General features: G+C 37.5%; 1 protein-coding gene across 2 annotated transcripts in view; it reads right to left on the minus strand.

Annotated features, from left to right (window-relative positions):
- LOC127498311 (single-stranded DNA-binding protein 3-like) overlaps positions 1-22514 on the minus strand; it is a 77905-nt gene extending 55391 nt beyond the window's left edge. Inside the window, exons 1-4 of one of the 2 annotated variants that reach the window (XM_051867570.1) lie at positions 22229-22514; positions 12042-12114; positions 8498-8559; positions 3346-3430 (exon numbers count right to left, since the gene is read on the minus strand). In XM_051867570.1, the coding sequence (XP_051723530.1) occupies positions 3346-3430; positions 8498-8559; positions 12042-12114; positions 22229-22284 (276 nt within the window). In that variant the 5' untranslated portion in view covers positions 22285-22514. The remainder of the gene's footprint in view (positions 1-3345; positions 3431-8497; positions 8560-12041; positions 12115-22228) is intronic. The other variant, XM_051867562.1, reaches the window with a different exon arrangement.
- Positions 22515-23670: the final 1156 nt, after the last annotated feature.

Consider the following 23670-nt stretch of genomic DNA (forward strand, 5'->3'; position numbering starts at 1 on the left):
AGCTTTAACAGCTTGTGCCTCAGATACTCTGCCAAAAACTAACAAAACATCTGTTTGGTTTTGATTATCATCACTATTGCAGTTCTTCATCATCATGAAAGTTTATTAAAACCATTTCAGTCTAAACTTCTGATTTATGGTTTTCTGAGCGCACAGAAAGCATCGTGTGAGTATCAAACTAACTTCTCTTTCATGTCTTATTGTATTACAGATGGTCTGTGAACGTAAACAGCAGGGACAGAAATTTATGTCCAAACACCATGGAAAAAGTGAATTTTGGATAATAGCTGCCCTTTAAATCGAAACATTTTTGGATTCTGATTTTTAAAAAAAACATTCTGAGCAGGAAAAACATGAAGTGTATTTGGATCGTCGATCAGATCTGAGGTGTACACATGTTGAGAGTTGTTTTAATGCTCATTACGAAGCTTTACGACTGTAGTGAAGAGCACACAGACGACTCTGGCATTCAGAGGTGTTGTGTCCCACAATTCCATCCCCATTGCCAAGACACCAATCCCACAAGATCCCTGGATTAGCCCTCAACCATTCCCAGGATTAGAGGATTAGACCGTTATATTCCATTATCTTACACCAAGAGGATTCCTGACTGTTTTGATTTCAGCGCAGATGCAGCTTGGAAGGTGTGGGCAATGCAGACCTGAAGACACAGACACACACACACACACACACACACACACACACACACACACAGGCCTCTACAGAGCTGTGACCCAACAAGGGAGCAAAGGGATCAGAATAAGAACATGATAAATCACTGAACTCAAGGACACCCTAGTAGCAGAAAAGACCTTGCCAAGACCGGCACACATGATACTGCAGCTCTACAACACACATGGGCTCGTTTACACACACACACACACACACACACACACACACACACACACACACACACAGACAAAAGACACAAGAAAAAATCTACACATACATTGTTCATAAAACAACAGTTTATAGTGACCTCAAGCTCCAAATAGTCATTGTAAACATCATAAAAGTAGCTATATTCCAAGTGTTCTGAAGTCACATGATAACATATGACGTACAGTATGATAACTGAGATAAAGACAATTTTAAGCTTTCAAATCAAAAATGGGGCCTATGGGGCAGGTTTGATGTCATGATTTTTAGAGATTTTTGACAATATAAAGATAATCAGTGAATAATGACAAATTCAGGTCTGATGATCATATAAAGCTATTATTTCACTTCATAAAACTATTTGTGCACTACTATATTATACTATTTTTATATTATTTTATATATATTTGATATATTATTTATTATATTATATAACATATATATATTAAATATATTATTTTTTTTGCATTGACAGCCGATGGTCACTTACGAACTGTTGTTATAATAAAAAGATATATGTAAAAAATATAGTAAAACTCTTTTTTATGTGTTATGCAGCAGTGTTATTACTGTTAACTATTAAAACCATTAAAAATCTTTTTCATTCATTTAAATGAAGCTGAAATTAAATATAAATATTAGATGAAAAATTTTGCATTGGCAACTAACTGAAATAAAACAGTTGAAGTCCTAAAATGACTAAGAAATAGAAATATTAAAAAACAAATAAAAATTACAAAAGCATGTAACAAAATACTGATACTGAGGATTTATATTTTAAGATAAATATAAAAATGATTGTAAACACTTTGTGTTTCACAGCAGTGTTATTATTAACCAAAACTATTAAAAATTATTTTCAATAATTGAAATAAAATATAAATATTAGATGAAAAATTTGAAGTACTAAAATGACTAAAATAGAAATATTATAAAAGTAATAAAAATTACAAAAGCTTGTAACAAAATACTAAAATTAAAATGAAAAATTTAAATATAAAAATAAAAGCCAGTTCAAAATATTAATAAATACTATAATATTACATAAATTCCACTGAAAACAACACTGTACATGGTTAAAATGACATCATGATTTATATTTAAGTTGAACTAAGAAGCAGATGAAGGGAATGTTCAGAAACGCAGAATGAAAAAAAAAATCTGAAAATTTCCTGTCGGTTTGGAAAAACTGAAATATTTGCACAACTAATGAAAAGGATGTGCATATTTAATCATGTTTAACCAAGTCATTTAAACAAGTAATACATTTCAGATCAACGAGCGACGACACGCGTGAGCCGTTTGAGATTAGCTATTAGTAAAATCCTCTAGAAACATTTACTCAAATATTTGGTTTTCAGTGTGATGTTGGTGAGTGGAACGAAATCAGTTCTGCTTCCTTCCAGATGTTGACGTAACTCTTGACGCTGTGTCTCAGCTGTCGTCTCCATAAACGCAGATAGACTAGAGGTCAGGAACTCTGAACTAACCTGGATACCATTATACACTAAATCACATTCACTTCTCATCTCTCTCGCTCGGTCTCAGCGTACGCACGTGATGTTAGAACAGGTTTTGTAGAAATTACCTCTGCAAGCACAAACAACACTACAAAAGTTGGTATATTTACAACTAATTGCATCATATTAGGCTCAAAACTCAATGGATAATCTACAATTTTGAAGAAATATTGTGTAACATAAGTATTAGTTTGCATCATTAAACTGCATTTGTGTATATTATCAATTTAACATAGGCCAGGAGCTGCATTTAACACAATAAATTCCGTTCATTTGGTTTGTTTAAGACAACTGTCACTTGCATTAAAAACTGCATTGCAACACAGAGTCGACAACCCTTATATGACCGTAATTTTTAACAAACACATGCATAAACCAAACGTTTACAGTCAACCTGTTCTGAGGCGTTTCGCTCTCTGACTCACGCCCGCGGCGAAAACAACAACTGACATTTCATTATGCCTTTCACTGTTACTGAAATATTACATCTGTGAATGCAGAGCATTCAGTGTGTTAATCAGATTACATGTCTGTCTGTGCAAATTAAAGAAGGCACACAATTCTGTGTTCAGCTGCTTTATGAAGACCATTGCCGGAAAAATAAACATCCCATATTTGTCTTCCTACTGCACACAATTACATACCGGGAGCATTTTTAAAAAGGACAACCAGGAAGAAACATGATCACTCATGTACACACACAACGCATCCAACACACACTAATTCACGCAAAAACCCTCTATTCAGCTCGCTTAACCTTTATGCGCTGGCATCATGTGACGCTTTGGTAAGCAAATCAGCCATGTGTCATTCACTAAACACCATCACATCAATAAACACGGACAGTAGATTGAGGCTAAGACCCAACACACATCGCCATTGGATGAGGGGTTGAGGCTCGGCTCCGCCCACGCCACCTATAGAAGACTAAAAGATTGTGACTCACATAGTCGTGGAAGGCCTTGGCCTCGCTGGAGTGCTCACAGGTCTCACGGCGGTCTGGAGCGGCACAGTACAAATCCCAGAATACACTGCAACAGAAAACAGGACAGAATGAGACAGTTAAAGACAACATATGAAGTCAAACCGGTTGAAATACACATACTTTAAGCATCCTACCACAAACAAAACTTGTAAAAGCAGCCAATCAGAGCTCTAGACTAAGTTCTACAGATGGTGGCGCCAGCACCTGATTTGGTAGATTTTTAATCATAAAGTTAATTTAATCATAAAACTATTATTGTTTTGCATTAATAAATGCAGTTACTAATAATAGTACATGTTTGTTTACTGGAAATTTGACAGTAAAGCACTGAGCCTGAATTGAGATGCAGATAAAATTAAGTTTTATTAACAACAATAACATGCAAAAAACTAATTTTCAAAGGGAAAATGTAAATATTCGGCTCTTATTAAATGTACCTTTGTTGTTCTATATTATCATACTGAACTGACAGACAGCTTCAGTGATTATAAAAGGAGCGCTCCTTACTTGCTTTCTGTGTAATTCAGTGGCAATTTGAAGAAAAGTTTTTGTTTTTCATGAGACTTTTCCTACCTTTCCATATATTAAGGAGTGGAACTGGCTAATAGGTCAATAAATGTTCCTCTACCGCTATCTACTGGTTATAGTGGTCATTTCATGTCTTTTTTTTTTTTTAATAAAAGTGTTTGTTTGCCACAAAGTCTGAGTTTTCCTACATCTTTAAACTTTCAGATTTACAAATCATCACATTAAAAATAACATTTAAATTGGATGATATTTAGAGCTTTGAAGTGCTGGAGAAAGTGTGAAGCACATGAAAGCCCTTGAAAATTGCTTGAATTTCACTCTCAGAAGGTTGTATGAACCCTAAAAAGAATAATGTCGAAACATTTGACTATTTCTGCCACAATACCATGGTTACAGTTAGCGTTACTACATAAAACCAATTGGTGATTTGTGGATTGAAAAGCCTTCTATAACTTGTTCGTTCATGGCACAATATTTCTCCTGGTTTCCACATCAGTGCTGTTTGATCTGATACGGTTTATGATAGAGAATTCTGCGCTGAATTTGAATGTTTCTCACAGCGATGTTATTAATACTGCAGCGAATTCAAATGGTTTCTCACTGGATCTCCCAGTGCTGTAGTAACGGTGTCATGTGATTAACATCGGCCCGCAAGTAAACCTCTTCTGGGCTTTGTTATTGCTCCGAGCTGATAAACAATCCACGCTGCGCAGCTCAAACAATTAACGCTGTTTCATTTTGTTTGCCGATTGAAATTTACGTGACATGCAAGAAAAAGAATTAAATGATGCACATGATTTACTAATTTGTTCCCTCGATTTACTAAAACGTGTGCACGATTTAGCCTACTATTTTTTTCCTGCATGCCATGTCCGGGCCTCCGTAGAAATTTCTCATATGCAGCAGAAATGGCAGCTCTTATCAGTGTGCCAACGTGGTGGTGGCACCAGTGCGACCTCTAACAAAATTTAGTCGCATCAGCAGGAAAAAAGGTCGCAAATGCATCCATTTGGTCGCAGTCTGGAGCCGTGCCCCTGGCAAAGAATCGCTTTGACTTCATTGGAGCTTGATTAATGATTAGGAAAGCCTGGTAAAAATAAAGTGCAGTCAAACTTGAGCTGCATTCGTGAGATTCGAACACTCTTTCACCGCTCCCACCTGCTTGGCAAAAGCAGCAGGTTACAGATCAATTAAGCCAGGGATTTCCTCAATTAAGAGCCTTTGGGTCCTGCAGGGCTGTTTGGAGGGGGAACAAGGTTTGCATCCAAATGGTATTTTAATTACTGCACTGAAACTAAGTACCTGTTTAACTGGCCCAAATTAGATCACTCCAGGTCTTCAGATATCGATTTAATGGATAAACTATAAAATCTCCTGGAAGAAAAGGCCAGCGGCGTTAAAGCTAAAGACTAACCACTGCCACACGACACGCGCCTGCTGTTGCTCTCAACCAGAAAGGGTAAATAAACATTGTTTATCAAATATATCATGTCAGACAAAACTATTAGACCTGAATTGGGAAACCTGTTGATATGACTGCCTTTGTGCTAATGCAGGAAACTATCCGCTTTTTTCCTGCAAATATTTACCAGGATAAAGAACATTCCTGAACACTTGTAGAGCAAGTGAAAGAGTTACACAGGAAAAGGAGAGAGAGAGAGAGAGAGAGAGAGAGAGAGAGAGAGAGGATAAAAATGAGGGACCCGTTGTATGTGGGGGTGGGGAACATTAATGGGAAGAGGAAACTAGAAACAGACATGGAAAGAGAGAGGGGGAAAATGGAGGGAGAAAAAGAGAGGGATAGGAAGTGAGAGAGAAACCTCTCAAGTTCCATATAAATGACAACATATTTACTACGTGAAAAGATCTGCATTTGGCAAAGTTGAATTTTCAGCATCATTACTCCAGTCTTCAGTGTCACATGATCCTTTAGAAATCATTCTGATATGATGATTTACTGCTCAAGAAACATTTATAATCGTTATTGAATGCCGAAAATGGTTGTGCTGCTTTAATATTTTTGTGAAAACAACAAAATAGATGTCTTTCCTGTCATGCTTGATCAATTTAATGCATCTTGACTGAAAAAAAAATACCTTACTGAGCGCAAACTTGTAAACGGTACTGTCATTTTCTATTGGGAAGATGGTGGGCCCTTCAAAAACCAAATAACCTGTGTGGTAAAGATGAATGTTTGACTCGTATACATGGTCTAAACCCACATGCAGCTTTCCCTGAATGACGTCATGGCACTTCCCTGCGAGCCAAACAATGCAATTACAATGAGTCGGCTTTACGCGTGCCTCTGATGCTAATTGGAGGGAACTACATTCTCATGTTAATAGATTCTAGCTCTTCTCTGGGGGCAATTAAGCAAATCCTAATGGTGAAGACAATGCGAGACAAAAGCAGGGGTAATACAGCCACATCCATACGTATATGGACATTACAGTAAGGAGCTCTTTCACATGTGCATGACTAGGAGTACAGTGGGGTGTCATTTGCATTTGAGAAACAAGATAATCCTGACCCTCGGGCCAGCCGCTGACCTCAGGTAACAGAACATCCGCACGGCTGAAAGCTAATAACGGACGAGCACGAGCAATATGAGAGATGCAATTATGGGAAATTTGGCGAGCCGTCACAATAGAGTTACAATGCGCTAACACACAGGAGGTGAGGTTTAATGACTTGAGTTCCTTCCTCAAAGCTGCACTTATCTCACTTTATCCTATTCGACTACTACTGACCGGTGAGCTGTTTTGACCCCCCGCCGGCCCTCAGTTTGTCCCTGGGCCACCCCCAATGGAGGAGAATATATCCAAATTGGGCCAGCGGGGGATTCAGACACTTCCCCACAAAGGGAAACGGTATGCAAAGAGTTAATCTGTGTTTGTGGTCTTTAACAGGAACAAAGGACAGCAGCAGAGACAAAGGTTGATGGAAGGGCTTTAGAGGAGGAACGGGACACGTCTTTGCCCCACCATCTGGGCCTTTTGTCTGAAGGAGCGGGGTGGGAGAGCCGGGCCCGGGCAGACGTGCCCTCCATAAAGACTGCCTGACCCAATAATACACCCACTGCCACGGGTCAAACCGCAGCAGGTTAAACATACAGTTTGACGGCTGGTGTCACAGTCAACCTCAGACCTAGATTTGTATAAATCGATAGAGAGAAAGTGAATGCAAACAATCTTGAGATTGCTCTTGTAATAGATATACTTTCTCTCGATGGTGGGGTTGATTTTGAGTTAACAGTGAGGATACTAACTGTATCTTTCACTTTGTTGGTTAACCAGGTCAGGGTTCAAGAATAAGGATTTTTTCAGCTTGCTCAGTTGGGCTAAGGGTTAGTTCTCCTAAAAGTGTCGTTTCTTACCAGAAGACCTTTGTTCATCTTCAGAACACAAATGAAGATTTTTAATGAAATCTGAGAGCTTTCTGTCCCTCCACTAACAGTCTTCACAACTACCACTTTCAAGCCCGAGAAAGGTAGTAAAAACATCATTAAAGTACTCCATGTGACTCCAGTGGTTTAACCTCAAGTTTATGAACTGACGTGAGTGCTTTGTTCGAGCAAAAAAACATAATTTACCACTTTATTTACAAAATAATATTATCTAAAGCATGTTCACGAAACAATGTGAAGCAATATTTTTGTAAATAAAGTGGTAAATTGTGTTTTTCTGGACCTTGAAAGTAGGAGTTGCGTTCGATCTCTATGGAGGGACAGAAAGCTCTCAACGATTTCAAATATCTTCATTTGTGTTCTGAAGATGAACAAAGGTCTTACGGGTTTGGAATGACATGAGGGTGAGTAATTAATGACAAAATTTTCATTTTTGGATGAACTAACCCTTTCAGATTTCAACTTGCCCTGTCCACATTTTTTGTAAAGGAATAGTTCACCCAAAAATGAACATTCTGTCATCATTCACTCACCCTCAAGTTGTTTCAAACCTATAATGAGTTTCTTACTTCTGCTGAACACAAAAGACGATATTTTGAAGACAACATTCTTCAAAATATCTTCTTTTGTGTTCAGCAGAAGAAATAAACTCATATAGGTTTGAAACAACTTGAGGGTGAGTAAATGGCAGAATTTTCATTTTTTGGGTGAACTAAGTCATTCTTGCAATTTCGACAAAATCTAATCTGTCAACCAGCTAGATAATTGTACCTAGCTGACAAGTTGAAAACGTTAACAGGCAGAATCCTCCATCCCTACTGTTGAGCCCTGCAGGTGCAATGCGATTCAGTGACAAACAATAACTCCAAGCTCTGAGTTTTTGCTTTAACTCGCCATAACGAACAGCACATTACAAGACATTTGAGGTTTGGTCAAACTAACTCGGAGTAATAGTAACAGTGATGCTTGTTTTAGTAAGCACTACTAAATATGTTCGGATGAGCTGTGGTTTTCTCTTAACATTTGTGCGTTCAGCAAGTTCTGAGAAGGAAAACAACTTGCATACAATGTGCCTGATTAAGACAACATATCAGAGCATTGATAATAAAGAAAATGATCTGTCCATATCGAAATACTTATTATTTTGCACACAAAATAAAGAAAACGTATTGGACTTACCACCACCATGAATGGAGGAATCCAGGGGGCTCCCCTAGCGTAATGTTCTTCTCCCATCGGATCTACAAAAGGCAGTGAGAGGAAAGAAAGGAGAAAAAGAAAGAGAGGGGTTGTGAAATTGTAGATAACATGCAAAACATTTTCCTGTCAGACGTTCTGCAGACTGGTCCCTGAACCAATCCAGATCCCATATATCATCCCGCTTTTTTCCACCACAGCATCACACTTGTTTTCCTCACTCCATCCTTCTACTACACCGGAGCTCCACGTTATAGGCGGAGAGGAGAAAGTCCTGCTGGGAAGCCCCAACGTACAAGTCATAATTCTGATGAGATTTTGGTCTGAATAAGAAGATTCACTGCGCAATTTCATTCTTTTTTGGACTAATACATCAGAACTGCAGGATGTGCTTGATAATAAAGACTTATTTAAACTGCAATAAGCCGTGAAAGTGATACTGTTCCTCAAGCGTCTTTATGATGGAGACGGAGTCGAACACGGAGAAGTGAATTTTGAGCTTCGGATTCACGCCTAAACAGTTAAAAACACACATAAATATGTCAAAATGCCCGGCTTGATAGGTATACGCTCAAACATTGTCAGTTTTGTCTTAAGTGAACAAACAATTGAGAAACAGGTTGCATGTGTATCAGTATATTGGATCTGCGCATTCGGTATTAAAGTGACAGCAGCCTAATAAACCTGCTGCCGTCTGTGTCATTAATGTGAATCAAACAACAAAAGACAGAGAAAATCTAGGGATGTACCGATATAAAAATTTTGGCCGATACGATAACCGATAATTCTTTATATTTGAAAGCTGATAACCGATATATTGGCCGATAAATCTGAATCAAAATTTGTATATATTTTTTGAGAGCCTGATTACAAAAACAAAAGTCCCAAATTTTGGCTGATACGGATAAACTATAATTCTTTATATTTGAAAGCCGATAACCGATATATTGGCCGATTAATCTAAATCTAAATTTTTTATAGTGATTTCATTCATATTTCAAGCAATTCAAAACCATAATGGAGGATAGTGCACATCTGAAGTGTCTCAGCTGAAGGAAATAATTCATTATTTATCGGCTTTAATATATCGGCCAAATTTTCTTATCGGGCCGATAACAATAACATTAAAAATGAACATATATCGGCCGATACCGATATGGCGGCTGATAAATATTGTGCCTAAGAAAATCCCTCACTGCTCTTTAGTAGATTTATTAGGATTAAGAAATCTATACTTAATTTATACAGTGAAGACCACGCAGTGTTGTTTTTACATTTGATTACTTTGTCTTTTTATTTGTATTTCACAGGAGTGCTGTATTTGTTAATCTGTTCCTAATCTCCTCCAAGAGAATATGTTGGACGTTGCTTGCCAATAAATAAAGAGCTGTCAATTCATGATACTTTCTCATCTCTTTTTTTTTTTTTATACTTAAAATAAATTGTTGTTAAGAATAGTTGGCTTTTTATTCATTTCGTTAATCAGTGTCGGACAATAATGCTTCCAGTGATCGGTAACCGGTGCCAAAAATCCTGATCGGAGCAACCTTAACTCAGAAAATGAAAGCTCAAAGAAAATCCAAAGTTTCCAAACTGGTAGTTACAATGTTGATGCCTTCCCACATCTCATAAACACGACTACTGCTACATGACTTGAAGCCAACGTCCTTACTCCACTTTATCCTGGTCAATCTACCATTGTGGAGACCTACAGCAGGCGTTAGTGTTCTTAGAGCCATGACCCTAAAACTTAATCATGGCTTCTGTTTTTCCTACACTTCATTCAGTCCTCGGGGCTCACTTTCACTCTCCGTCCCTTCTGCTTGTGTGGAAATGACCAGGGCGACTCTCATTAAGGCCATAATCTCGGTGTATTTAAGAAACGTTCCCCTTTGTAATAGGTGAGTAGAGGGACCTGAACTGACCGTGGAAAGTGTGAGGAAAGAATTAGCCTATTATAACAATTATATATGGATGATTACACAGGAAAATGTGGTGAAGAGAAAAAAAAAGAAAATCTAAGAGGATAGAGAGGATAGGTTTGTTCACTGCAGCTGAAACTGGATTACCGAAGCAGGTCTGAAGGTTAAGAACACATTATCAGTCAATTTCACCTCGTCGGGCTGCCAAACGGCACGATAAACATCTGACCAACTTGCGGTGCTTTTGAGAAGTGCAGCAGAAAGTCAGGGAAACAATGCTGCAGAGATGCCGCCGAGTCAACAGGGCGGAAAAAACAGCCTGGGGTAACAGAGCAATGAGCGGAAATGACCGTTCACAAACACACTGCAGCTAAAATCCAACATAAACAGCTATTACTAGATAATTAATGACAAGTAATTAATAATTCTGCACGTGGTTGGTGCACACATAGATTCTGAGTCCATAGACAAATGTGGAAAAGCAAACAATTCAGTATATTTAGGATCAATCAATACATTGATGAGTCAATGTTCTTATTAATCTGAATATTTTAAGATATTTACTTAAACAAGCAACACAATTAAATGGATTCTGAAGTAAATGTGGATGAAGAAAATTCCTGAAAAATGTTACAGCGTGGACTCACAACATCCTGACCAGTTCAAACCAAACAAGTGGATTCAATTTGGATTTTATAGCATTACAGAAAAGAACAAGCTTGATAGAAAACATGCTCTTGTAAGTGATGCCATATCACCACATTAGAAGAAAAAGTATATTGCAATGCTTGACAGATTGCAAAATACAAATATATATTGCAAATTGTAAGCCTTTACATATTACATGCCTTTCCATCTGTCATAATAAAGAGAAAATTGAGACAATCTGTCAAAAACCTGTTTAAAACTTGTCATTTATTAGGCAAATAACAATCTGAAACAACTAAATAGTCTTTATTCACACATAATAACCAAAAAAAAATTATATATTTTATTTTTATTTGAATGGCCTCCTCTGGCCTTGATTACAGCTTGTATTCGTGCTGGCAGTGCTTTTATGTACTTTTCCACAGTCTCTGTTCTTATTGACTTCCAAATAGTTTCTAGTTGTTCCCAAAGACTTGCTTTTCATGAAACTTGTGTGCGATCTATCTTTAAATCCAATAAATCCCAACAATAATTATATTTTAGTATTAGAAACACGAATACTAATACTTGTATTGGAAACGAACTGCAAAGACAAACAAGAAGTGTCTTGAGAACAAGTTCATCAGGCTCATGTTTTGACCAGATTTTAACCCTATAGAGAATATTTGATCTCACATTAAACGAACTGGGAGACATTTTTCGAATATTTGTGAACCGTTTGAAGCCATCAACATTGAGTGGAACAACTTCTTTCTGTAAAAAGCTGTCTGAAAGTTAGTAGCGTGCTAAGCTACTTTATCTACAGTATTTGTGAAATTCTTGCTAATTTCCTGACCAGTTATTTGTGATTAAAATAATAAAGACCACTAAATACTTTGCTATTTGTTCGCAGTCTATATCACTTATCATAAAACGTGTGTGTGTGTGTGTGTGTGTGAGAGAGATTATAGTCTTACCTCGGAAAGGAAGGTCTGTGCTGATTTCTGAGCCCCAACATGCAACAAGTACTCGTACACGTATAAAGCTAATCTAGAAGAGAAGAAAGAAACAGGCATTATAATTCACGGTATGATGTTGAACACTTAATTTCATTCAATAATGAACAATATCAATACAAATATAGTACATAGGCTATTTTTCATAAAACTTGCTAACATCAAACTTTATGAAAACCAACTACAAGTCAAGTTCTCAGTGCAGATCGCCTGTGTAGCTGCCTATGTAGAGCGTCCCATAAAGGCTCCATACAGGTTAGCATGCTCAGAACACGTTTTGCGGTTAAAAATCACCCATAGTAAAGCACACTCTGTGTGTACAGCCCCTCAGTAGGTAGCTGCTCATGTAGGGAGCTCACTAGCTTTTAGAACAGAGCTACAGACTGCTGCTGTCACTGTAGTTTGGATGTTGTTCAAAAGTGTCAGAAAGAAAATCAGTGGCTACAGACAACTTGCTAGAGACTGTTGATTACACAAGTACACACAAAAACCCATCAACCACAGCGTCTGCGTATCCGATCTCCACAGTCCGTTTACTCCGTGAAAAGAACCAAAAGATCGGCCAAAGCAAGCATGGCTGGAGTTGTCACGGCAATCAGACGGCACCATCGCGGTTCTTGTGTTTTTGTCATTTTCTGTATCCATTATGTCTGTTGTTTAGCCGCTTGGGCTAGCAATTACCCAGCTCCCAGTGTACCGCAGGGCTGAAACATACCATCCCTCCGCTCCGATCCTTCCTTTCCTCTTCCATCAGCCATGAGAGAAAATAGCTCTCCTGGCAAAATTACATCGAGAGATGGGCACAATTTGGTAGAAACAGGGTTTTTGCCTGGATGCGGCACATTTGGGGCAAAAACATTTATTTCCACCACTGGTAAGGTGATGATGGCATTCACAACAGAGCTATTCCATATGGACATGTGTTGATGTCCAAACCTGACTCTTCAACACAGAGATATCATATTTGCTTATTTTATGTATAATTAAGCACTACTTAAACAGAAAAGATAACTTAAAGGTATAGTTCACACAAAATACAATAAAAGTCAAAGGGGTCCGGTGTGTTTTGGACCCCATTGGCTTTCATTGTACGAATAAAAACAGCTGAAACATTCTTCTTTTATGTTCTACAGAAGAAAATAAGTCATACTGGTTTGGGAACGAGTAACATGATGACAGAATTTAAATTTTTGACAATTTTTTGTCCCTTTTCCACATTAACGAATAGCTACAGTGAGACTGACAACAGGAAATGGGAAAAAGAAAACATTGCGAACCAAATTCGAATTTGTCACCCACGAGCGCCACGGCTCAATATTTTAATTGAAACAGAGCTAAAAATGAAATATAAAAATTATATGGCAAACTTAAACGAAACGAAAATTAGAAACATTATCTTGGCAACTGATGCACGATATATCGGCCACCATATCGGTATCGGTCAATATATGTTCATTTTTAATATTATCGTTATCAGCCTGATAAGAAAATTTGGCCGACATATTAAAGCTGATAAATAATGGATTATTTCCTTCAGCTGAGACACTTCAGATGCACACTGTCTTCCATTATGGTTTTGAATTGCTTGAAATATGATTGAAATCACTTCAAAAAGGAAAATACAGTTAAGTGCAACATACAGCGCAAGTCTGTCATATAGACTACATAATATTATAATGAGAACATTATAATTGTGTGCTTGGGACATGGCTTTTAATGGTGAGACTTGTTTTTGTAATCAGACTCTCAAACATTATATAAAAATTTTGATTTAATCGGCCAATATATCGGTTATCGGCTTTCAAATATAAAATATCGGTTATCGGTATTGGCCAAAATTTTCATATCGGTGCATCCCTACCAACTAACTAAAATAAGTTGAAGTTGAAGCAGAAAACCCGGGAATGAATAACAACTAAAATTGAAATAAAAATAAATTAAACCGAAATATCAATATTAAATAATAATGATAATAATAATAATAATAATAATAAAACTGACAAAAGCTCATTATAAAATTACTAAAAAATTGAAAACAAAAACTGAAAATACAAAATATTTTAATAAAAACTATAATAGTATATAGAGAACACTGATCTGATGGAGCGCTCTCTCTCACACAGAGGCAGAAGTGAGTGTTTGTGTGGAGCAGGAAGCGCGAGGAGGTGAATGAGTCGGTGGAAGGAGGCATCCAGGCTGGCAGGCTCATAAATAGCTGAGGAGAGCTCCTCTGATCAGCCAGTCAATGACTGTGATAAAGCTGGATATGAAAGACAGGGAGGAGATCCAGCGCTCCATCACTGGCGCGGGAGAGTGAGCAGAATGACAATGCCTCCCACCGAGAGACAGTCAACGACGACCATAAAACTGTGGATGAGAGGTTCAAACAAAGTCCATCTAAAGCTTTATTGCCACAAAGGAAGGATCTACTGAATTAGCAAGTCAGCTATATCCACTCGTGAGGTTTTAAAATTAAGCAAGACTTTTCAGTTCATGTGATAGGCAAAACAAACAGAAGTATGTGTGGGTGATATGGCAAAAATATCATATCACAGCTTTCACAATGCCCGATCTTATCAAGATTCTTCTTCATGTTGGTTTTTAAGACTATTTTGCAAGTTACTGAGCAGCACAGCCAAACTAAATTCCCTGAAAACTAAAATATAGTGTATAAAATACAGTATAAATTAAGGGATGCACCGATACGAACATTTTGGCCGATACCGATAACCGATAATTCTTTATATTTGAAAGCCGATAACCGATATATTGCCTGATAAATCTAAATTAACATTTTTATATAATTTTTGAGCGCCTGATTACAAAACAAAAGTCTCACTATTAAAAGCCATGTCCCAAAACACATTATAATGTTCTCATTATAATATTATGTAGTCTATATGACAGACGTGCGCTGTACGTTGCACTTAACTGTATTTTCCTTTTTGAAGTGATTTCTATCATATTTTAAACAATTCAAAATCATAATGGAGGAGAGTGTTCATCTGAAGTGTCTCAGCTGAAGGAAATAATCCATTATTTATCAGCTTTAATATATCGGCTGATATATATAATGATATGAAACATATATCGGCCAGTACCGATATGGTGGCCGATATATCATGCATCACTAATAATAATTGTGATAAGACCATGGATCGTGATCCTGCCTGAAAAAAATCATGATATGATGTTTTGCCATATCGCACACCCCTATGACAGACTACGTACAGAAGCTAAAATTCAGAACTGATAGTCAGAAAGGTCTAGGTTATTCTACAGAAACTAGGGGGAAAAAAGCCAACATCAAACTGCTTAAAAAAAAAAAAAACTGGCTCTAAATTTTTCAGTTTTCGAATCGTGGCATAATTTGCCTACTTATTTAGCTAAAACTATTCCAATGAATATCACTATACATTTCAAAACCTTGTCTGAATTTGAACGGCACCCATGACACTCGTTCAAGCTCCGCTGAAGACCTTAGTCAGGGAAAATGCCATATTTAATTTTACATGAATGTAAACAAGGCTGTAAAGGACAGTCCATTCAGATGAACCGTCTATACATTGGCGTCACATATCACAACCTTTCAGCCTCGTCCAATGGAAATTTTCAGAAAAAGATATGTTTGCAATGTAAACAAAGTACACAACAGTATGAACAATTGAACATACAGCATGTCCGTCCCTCACTGACATTGGCATTTGTATAAAATTAAATATGGCATCCATCTTAGCTCAATGTACTAGTGATGATTTTTCATGTCCGATTCAGATTCTTTTACAAGCAAATTTACTTGCTCTATAACAGCAAAACTGGCCATAAACAAAAATAGTAGCCATTTGCAATTAGAGGCAATATGTGTGCAAGTCCGGAATAGAGATCAGCCAAAATAAAACTAAAAGCCGATCGTGTGTTTGAAACAAAAACGTCCAGACTAATTTATGGCTGGTCGACCGGTGCATCTCTACTATGTACCCACTGCAAGAATAAACAAAAAACACGTGGGATATAATTCTACCATGGCATTTTCTCTGTAGAAGTGCATTAAATCAAAACTCAAATGAACTTAAAGTGCAAGAAAGCATATAAGCCTCTGAAAACAGTTGTGCATCATAATAATATCCAGATATTTATTGGTTATGAAATAAACTACGAGTCTCATTCATTTGGGGCAAAAAAAAAAAAAAAAAAAAAAAAAAAAAAGCAGTTACGTGTCTCCGACTGACCAATTTAGTCAAGAAAACTGTTCCACTTTGCAATTTGCTAGTCATTTAGCTCTCTGCCTCTCTCACCATAAGCAAGAGTTCAGGAACGCCAAAAGGGTTCGACCTCTGGGCTTGAAGAAAACATCTAGCGGCCGCCATCTGCTCAAGTATGAGGGAGCGCGAGATGATCCAGATCAAAATGTGGATTCCCAGGAGTGGGCTGATAAAAATTTCATGGCAGGGAGGCCCATGTGATCTGGGTGAAGAGGGGTACTGTGAGCTTTGGTACAGGGTACCAGCACCTGGCCCTGATGCATTATTAAACACATTCATTCAACTGCGTCTTCAAGGAGCACCTTGTGTAGAGCTGTCAGGAACATGGAGTGTGAGAGCCAAGAACAGGACCTCTGGATTCCACAGGTCCCGTCTGAGGGATGGGAATTCCAGCTGATGGGACGCAACCCTGAGGTGCGGGCAAGACGAAGCGTCTGGCCCGGCTGAGAGAACAGACACTACAAGCAACGCTGGGATACGGCCAAAATAAATTACATCAAGTTCATTAGATAAGTTAATCACAGCAATTTCAGCCGCTAACAAGTACATTCTTCACAACAACCTCAAACAGATCTATGTTTTATGTTCGAGCAAGTCTACACCTAGGATGGCTTGAGGGTGAGTAAATCATGGGATCATTTTCATTTTTGGGTGAGCTATCCCTTTCAGGTGTTATGAATGTTTTTAGCACGTTGCAATGTGGATGCTAAGATGATGTGAATGTTTTTCCAAAATAAAAGTATGTATCTATGCTGTTGTTCAGGTGTTATGGGTGGATGCCATGTGGTTAAGTTAGAAGGATACTTCACCCAAAAATGACTTTATTTCTTTTAGGTTGTGTTCACACTTGGCAGGTATAGTTTGATTAAAACGAACTCTGGTGCGATTGTTCTGTTAGTGCGGTTCCTTTTGAAGAAGTGTGAACGCCCCAATAAGGGGACCGAGACCGCTGAAAAAAATGGGTCTTGGTCCTCTTTCAAATGAACTCTGGTGCGGTTTGAATGAAATATGAATGCAACACAGACCAAAGACATGTAAACAAACCAAAAACAGGACATGATGTCACAAGATGCGACTCTAAAAAGGACAAAAAAAAAAAAAAAAGAGTTTCTACAAGCGTGAACACACCCTTAACTTTCTTCTGCAAAATGCAAAAGAAAATATTTTAAAGAAAGTTTCAACTACTTTTGTCCATACAATGAAATTCAGTGGGGGTCCATATTTCACATTACTGATTTTCATTGAAGGGGGGGGGCATCCATCTTGATGAATATGACACAAATGAAACTGACCAATAAGAGGACACTTTTACTCACATGTGACTTGCATAAACACATTTTGGTACTCTTTGAAATGTTGCCCTGTGAAAGCGAACCGAACCAAGAAGAAAATGCTACATTGTAACAAATTAAGTCCTGTTTCAGAACAAAGCAAACGATCTACAGGTCTGAAAACACTTTAAGTCACTTTGAACAAGCCGCATAATTTGAGGTTCATGTTCGAAGCACAAACGGTGTGAGAAACGTTATGTGCTGAAGTTTCGTAATTCTTGAATATTAAATCTCCATTTGAAAGGTACGAGCAATAGTAATAGTGATACTTGCTTTAGCAGGTACCTCTAAAACAAAAAAAGAATTATATTCTATTTAATAATTAATAGGGATGCACTGAAATGAAAATTTTGGCCGATACCGGTAACCGATAATTCTTTATATTTGAAAGCCGATAACCGATATATTAGCCAATAAATCTAAATCTAAATTTTTGTATATAGTTTGAGAGTCTGATTACAAAAAACAAGTCTCACCATTAAAAGCCATGTCCCAAGCACACAATTGTAATGTTCTCATTATAATATTATGTAGTCTATATGACAGACTTGTGCTGTATGTTGTACTTAACTGTATTTTCCTTTTTGAAGTGATTTCAATCATATTTCAAGCAATTCAAAACCATAATGGAAGACAGTGTGCATCTGAAGTGTCTCAGCTGAAGGAAATAATCCATTATTTATTAGCTTTAATATATCGGCCAAATTTTCTTATCAGGCTGATAACGATAACATTAAAAATGAACATATATCGGCCGATACCGATATGGTGGCCGATATATTGTGCATCCCTAACACTTAAACCATTCAAATGCATCTGTCTTCATACACCAGTCTCTCTCATATTCAAATGACTGAGAGCAGGTGTTAATGTATGCAAACCTGATCAGCAGAATCTCTCCAGAGGAGCATGGGACATATAAAGAAGCACATTATGGAGATGGGGAGGGGTGGTAGAGACCTCGTCACAGGAGCCTGCAGCACGCCGTCTTAAAGCTCAGCCGCCTTGTTCAAAAGCCGAAAAGAGGTCTGCTGGAGGGAATGCCCAGAGGGACAACCCACGAGTCTCTCAGCCCCTTCCCCTTGTTTTCCAGATCTACAGTCTCCCTCTGGGACAAAGCCTTGCCAATCGAGGCGCTAACTCAGAAGAGCTAACTCCAGTGATGTTGAAGTATAGGTGTGTTTGAGGTAAAAAGAGCTGATGTTACTGTACTGCTACGGTACATCTGCAAAATAGCCTCACCGTGACTCCCTGTAGCGCTGTGTGGAGTCTCGAGCGCGCTGGGAACATTAAACACAGGTCAGATTGCTTGGCCTACAATACAAAGCCAGGTGTGAAATACTACTTTCATAGTCCTTTTCCCCCTTCCTCTAAGAGAAGGAAAAAGGGCCATTAAACAATAGTTCACCGCAGGTTGGATGTCAGCGTCATGGGTTTCGTGTCTGTCTGGTGATCAGACGTCATGAAAACTGTGGCATATATACGAGAGTTTAATGAATTATATGATTTGAAAAATGATTCGCATAAAGCTATTATATGACTTCAGAAACAGTGTTATGATTGCAAGTAAAAATTAAATGAAAACATTTCCAGTTAATGAAACGAAAAAGTTTTTAACTGTTGTTTTGATCAAAAACATTAAAATATTCTTACTGACCCCAAACTTTTCAATGATTTGGTTGCACCAATTTCGGCCGATACAATAACCGATAATTCTTTATATTTGAAAGCCGATAACCGATATATTGACTGATAAATCTAAATCTAAATTTTTATATAATTTTTGAGAGCCTGATTACAAAAACAAAAGTCTCAAATTTTAGTCAATACCGATAATTCATTACGTTTGAAAGCCGATAACCGATATATTGGTTGATAAATCTAAATCTAAATTTTTATATAGTTTTTGAGAGCCTGATTACAAAAACAAGTCTCACCATTAAAAGCCATGTCCCAAGCACACAATTATAATGTTCTCATTATAATATTATGTAGTCTATATCAGCCGATATATATTGGCTAAATTTTCTTATCAAAGCTGATAACGATAACATTAAATATGAACATATATCGGCTGATACCGATATGGTGACCGTATACCGTGCATCGCTACATTCAACACAGTTAAGCATTTTAATTGATACTAGTAGTGCATTAACTTTGGCAACCCTAAAATACTAAAAACTAATATAAAAACTAAATAAACTGAAAACAGAATAGTCAAACATACTAAATAAAAGAAAACTAAATCTAACTCATATGGACTAGTTTCATGGTGCATTTACGACATTTAGGATCTTGACAGACTACAGTCACTGTGCCACTGTATGGAAAACAGGTACTGGAAATTATTCTAAATGTCCACATAAAAATGACCAGCATAACAGTTTGGAATAACACGAGGACGCATAAATAAGTTTGGTGTAAAACATTCCTTTAAGAGGGTTTGCTCAGGGACGTGACATTTTTCGTTAGACATGAACCAAGGTGAGGACAAATCAGCTCATGACAGCTCCAAAGTAAAATTTCTGTGATGAATCGCCAGAGATAAACGGGTCCCACGTTCTGCTCTCATCACATCAAAGAAATCTGCCAAATGTATGCCTTGAGCACACCTGACATCTCGCCTGAGGCTCTCTGATAAAACCATCTTTAAACATGAACGAATCACACATAACCGTCCTACAAAAGCACTGTTAGAAAATCATGTTTTCAACCCTCCCATCAATTATTCAGATGCACGAGACAAGAGAAAAGAGCGAAAATGACAAGTTCCTAAAAAGTTTTCTGACGAAAAACCAAAGCGCCGCATCCTCGCGTCAACGCTGCCAAACTGAGGATCCATCTGCTCTTTTGGCCAGAGATGATGCACTTTCAATGGATCTGTTTTTCATAGTGTTTTAATGCTCTGCCACACTTTACACTGAGTACAGAAACTCTCCACTACTGAGGACACAATCAATTCAGCTGGAATTATGTTTGCTAAGGTGAATCATTCATTCAAGCCATTTCTGGACATGCAAAAGCCATGAAACATCTCATAATTATGAGTGGTCACTATCAGCAAAGAACTGAACAATTGAAGCTGACCACAGGTGCAGAGCCAAGAAACTAGTCCTAGTACGAGAACAACATCGCCATGTGAGGGTCAAAGACGAAAAAGGGTTTTCAAGCATCAAAACAGTAAGAGTCATACAGCTTTTTCAGTACATCAGAATGGGACCTGGTTAATTTGTTTGTTTGTTTTCTGAGCAAAAATTAAATATCATACATTTTTACCATGATTTACAGAAAATATCATTCAGTGTAACAATCTTGTCAGGGAAATTTACAACAACAAATCTATTTATGCCGTATTAAAGACTAATTACTTGAACCCCAAATGCTAATTACTTGTAATTTTACATTTTTAAACTTTGTCACTATTCTAGGTTTTGCCCATTCGTCAGCAAACATTTAAAATGCAATAAAATATAGTATACTCACTTATTCTTTAATATATTTTAATACGTACAGGTCAGAATAAGTATGTTGTTTCAATTTTTACATAAATATAAGTGTGGAACATTATTTCACCCACATTTTGACATTTTATTCTCCCAAAACTTATTTGAAACATTAAAAGTAGACATTTTACTTGCATTTAATGCATTGTAAATTTCTCTTGATGTGGACATCTAAATGTCTTGACCCATGGACACTTCTCAGCCATCACTGAATTATAACACATGCCGAACTAAAAGAAACTTTTGGACAAACCAAGAAAGGTTTGGAATTAGATAAAACTCAGATATAAGATATAAGTTTATATACAGTTCCTGCATTTCCATGACTTATCCATGACCTTTCCATCCATTCATAATTACCAGATGAGGATTTCTAAAAGTCATTTCATAGAGAGAGTTCTTTTGAATGCATCATGTAGACAATTAAACACATTAGTCTCCAATAAGACCCTTATATATTTCAGAAAGCCTATACTATAAACATCCCTATAGAAGCTTTTCAATGATTTTGGGAAGCATGTTTAAACTACACCGCACACATAATATGCACAAAGCATCATAACTTGGATTTCTTGCCACAAAATACAGGCCCTAGCTTATATATTTAAGACAAAAGTTTAAGAAAATAGAGAATTTTTAAAACTTAAAGTGGAGCTATGATCAATGAATAAGAGCAACTCTGTGTGTTTTAAACTGACTATAAACTTCTACCATGTCAAAAACCATCTCTGTTTCATTACACTAGTTTGCACAGTCTAACATGGTTCTGCTCATCAAAGACGAGATCTTGGGACTTCTGTGTGTCTCGTGCACAAGAAGCATCTGAGCATCTACATCATGCATTCATTTAAACTCTGCATCTGCATGCTACAATTAATACTGCCTGAATGCATTACAAAGTTACTTTAAAGCAAGCTCGAGCAGCGTGCATAAAGAAAAACACACACATGAACAATGCACGGAACCTGCAAACAAACTACTTCAGTGCAGAGCATCAGAGAGCGTGCATGTTTTACTCTATATGTGACACAAGGCACAAATCCACTTACTTCTCTCTGGCTTGACTATCGGATGGAACGACAGCTCCTTTCCCTTTGGCGTACATGGTGGACTCTGTTTGAAGACTTTTAACCTACTCAACACCTGTCAAAGGAAGCGGCCAGGAAAACGGTCTATCTCCATAGCTACCCGCTTAGTGTTTTCCTCCCTTTTCGTACATCTCCAGCATTGGCCACAAATCAGGCACAGTTTCTACTGGGGGAACTTGAAACAGTCTACTGGTGGATTTTTTTTTTTTCAATCGCTGTTCCAGGATTATTCTCTTCCTCCCGCTGCTGTGGAGAAGAGGAGGGGCTCCTTAAAGGGGAAGCAGCGGATTGTTGTGCTGTCTAGACCTGTGTAAATCAAACTTCACTGGAAACTAAAACATGTCATATGCAGAGCACTAATACTAGATATTGATATTGGGATTCTCAATAGGATTTGAAATGTTTCAAAAATAAATATATTTATTTGACAAAAGAAGAGGCCATCTCATGTTGATCTTTATTTGTAATGTTCACTCATGGTAATCAAGTTTTTTTCCTTTATTTTTTGTATTTTTTGTTTACTTGATATTCATTTAAAGACCTCGAAATATCAAATTGAAGAGTTTCTTTTAGACCACGACTGTTAGCAGAAATACACATTTAAAATGGTTTTATTATTTATTTTTTAAATTCCGGGAAAATTAACCAAAATATTATTATTCATCATCTTGCACTATGAAGATTATTGTCTAATCAAATGGTTTCTGGAATTAAAGGAGTGGTTGATGATGTTGTTCATTTGATCATGAACAACATCTGCAAAGTTACAACGCTCAAAGTTCAATGCAAAGAGAGATATTTTATTTTACAGAAATCGCTTTTTAATGGCTGGTAGGAACTACAACGAGCTTCTTCCTGGGTTAGTGACATCACAAACCCCAAAATTTACATAAACCCCGCCCCCGAGAACACACAACAAAGGGGGTGTGGCCATGTTGGGCTGCTTTAGAGAAGAGGAAGAGTTGTTGTAGTAGAGTGTTGTTGACATGCCGTCATTTTACGCCGGACTGATTCACAAACGAGGGTCAATTCAACACTGGATTTGCACAAAAGATTAACATGACGGCACATGCTAGTGGATGAGTTGAATCAACTCCACAGCAACTACATAAATTTATCCACTATCCATTCAGAAATGTCCTAAATGTTGTAACTTCTTCCTGAGTCTCTCCATCAGTGTCGACTCCGGTTTGAACAATGTAAGGCTGAACACCGTTACTGACAATCCTCATTTTGTCTGCGTGAGATTCTCCAGCTTTGTTGTTGTTGAGCTGTTAAAGCTCCGCCCTCTTCTGGAAAGGGGGCCGGGAGCAGCAGCTCATTTGCATTTAAAGGGACACACACAAAAACGACGTGTTTTTGCTCACACCCAAATAGAGGCAAATTTGACAAGCTATAATAAA

The sequence above is a fragment of the Ctenopharyngodon idella genome, chromosome 2 (genome assembly GCF_019924925.1).
Source record: "Ctenopharyngodon idella isolate HZGC_01 chromosome 2, HZGC01, whole genome shotgun sequence".
Classification (NCBI taxonomy): Eukaryota; Metazoa; Chordata; class Actinopteri; order Cypriniformes; family Xenocyprididae; genus Ctenopharyngodon; species Ctenopharyngodon idella.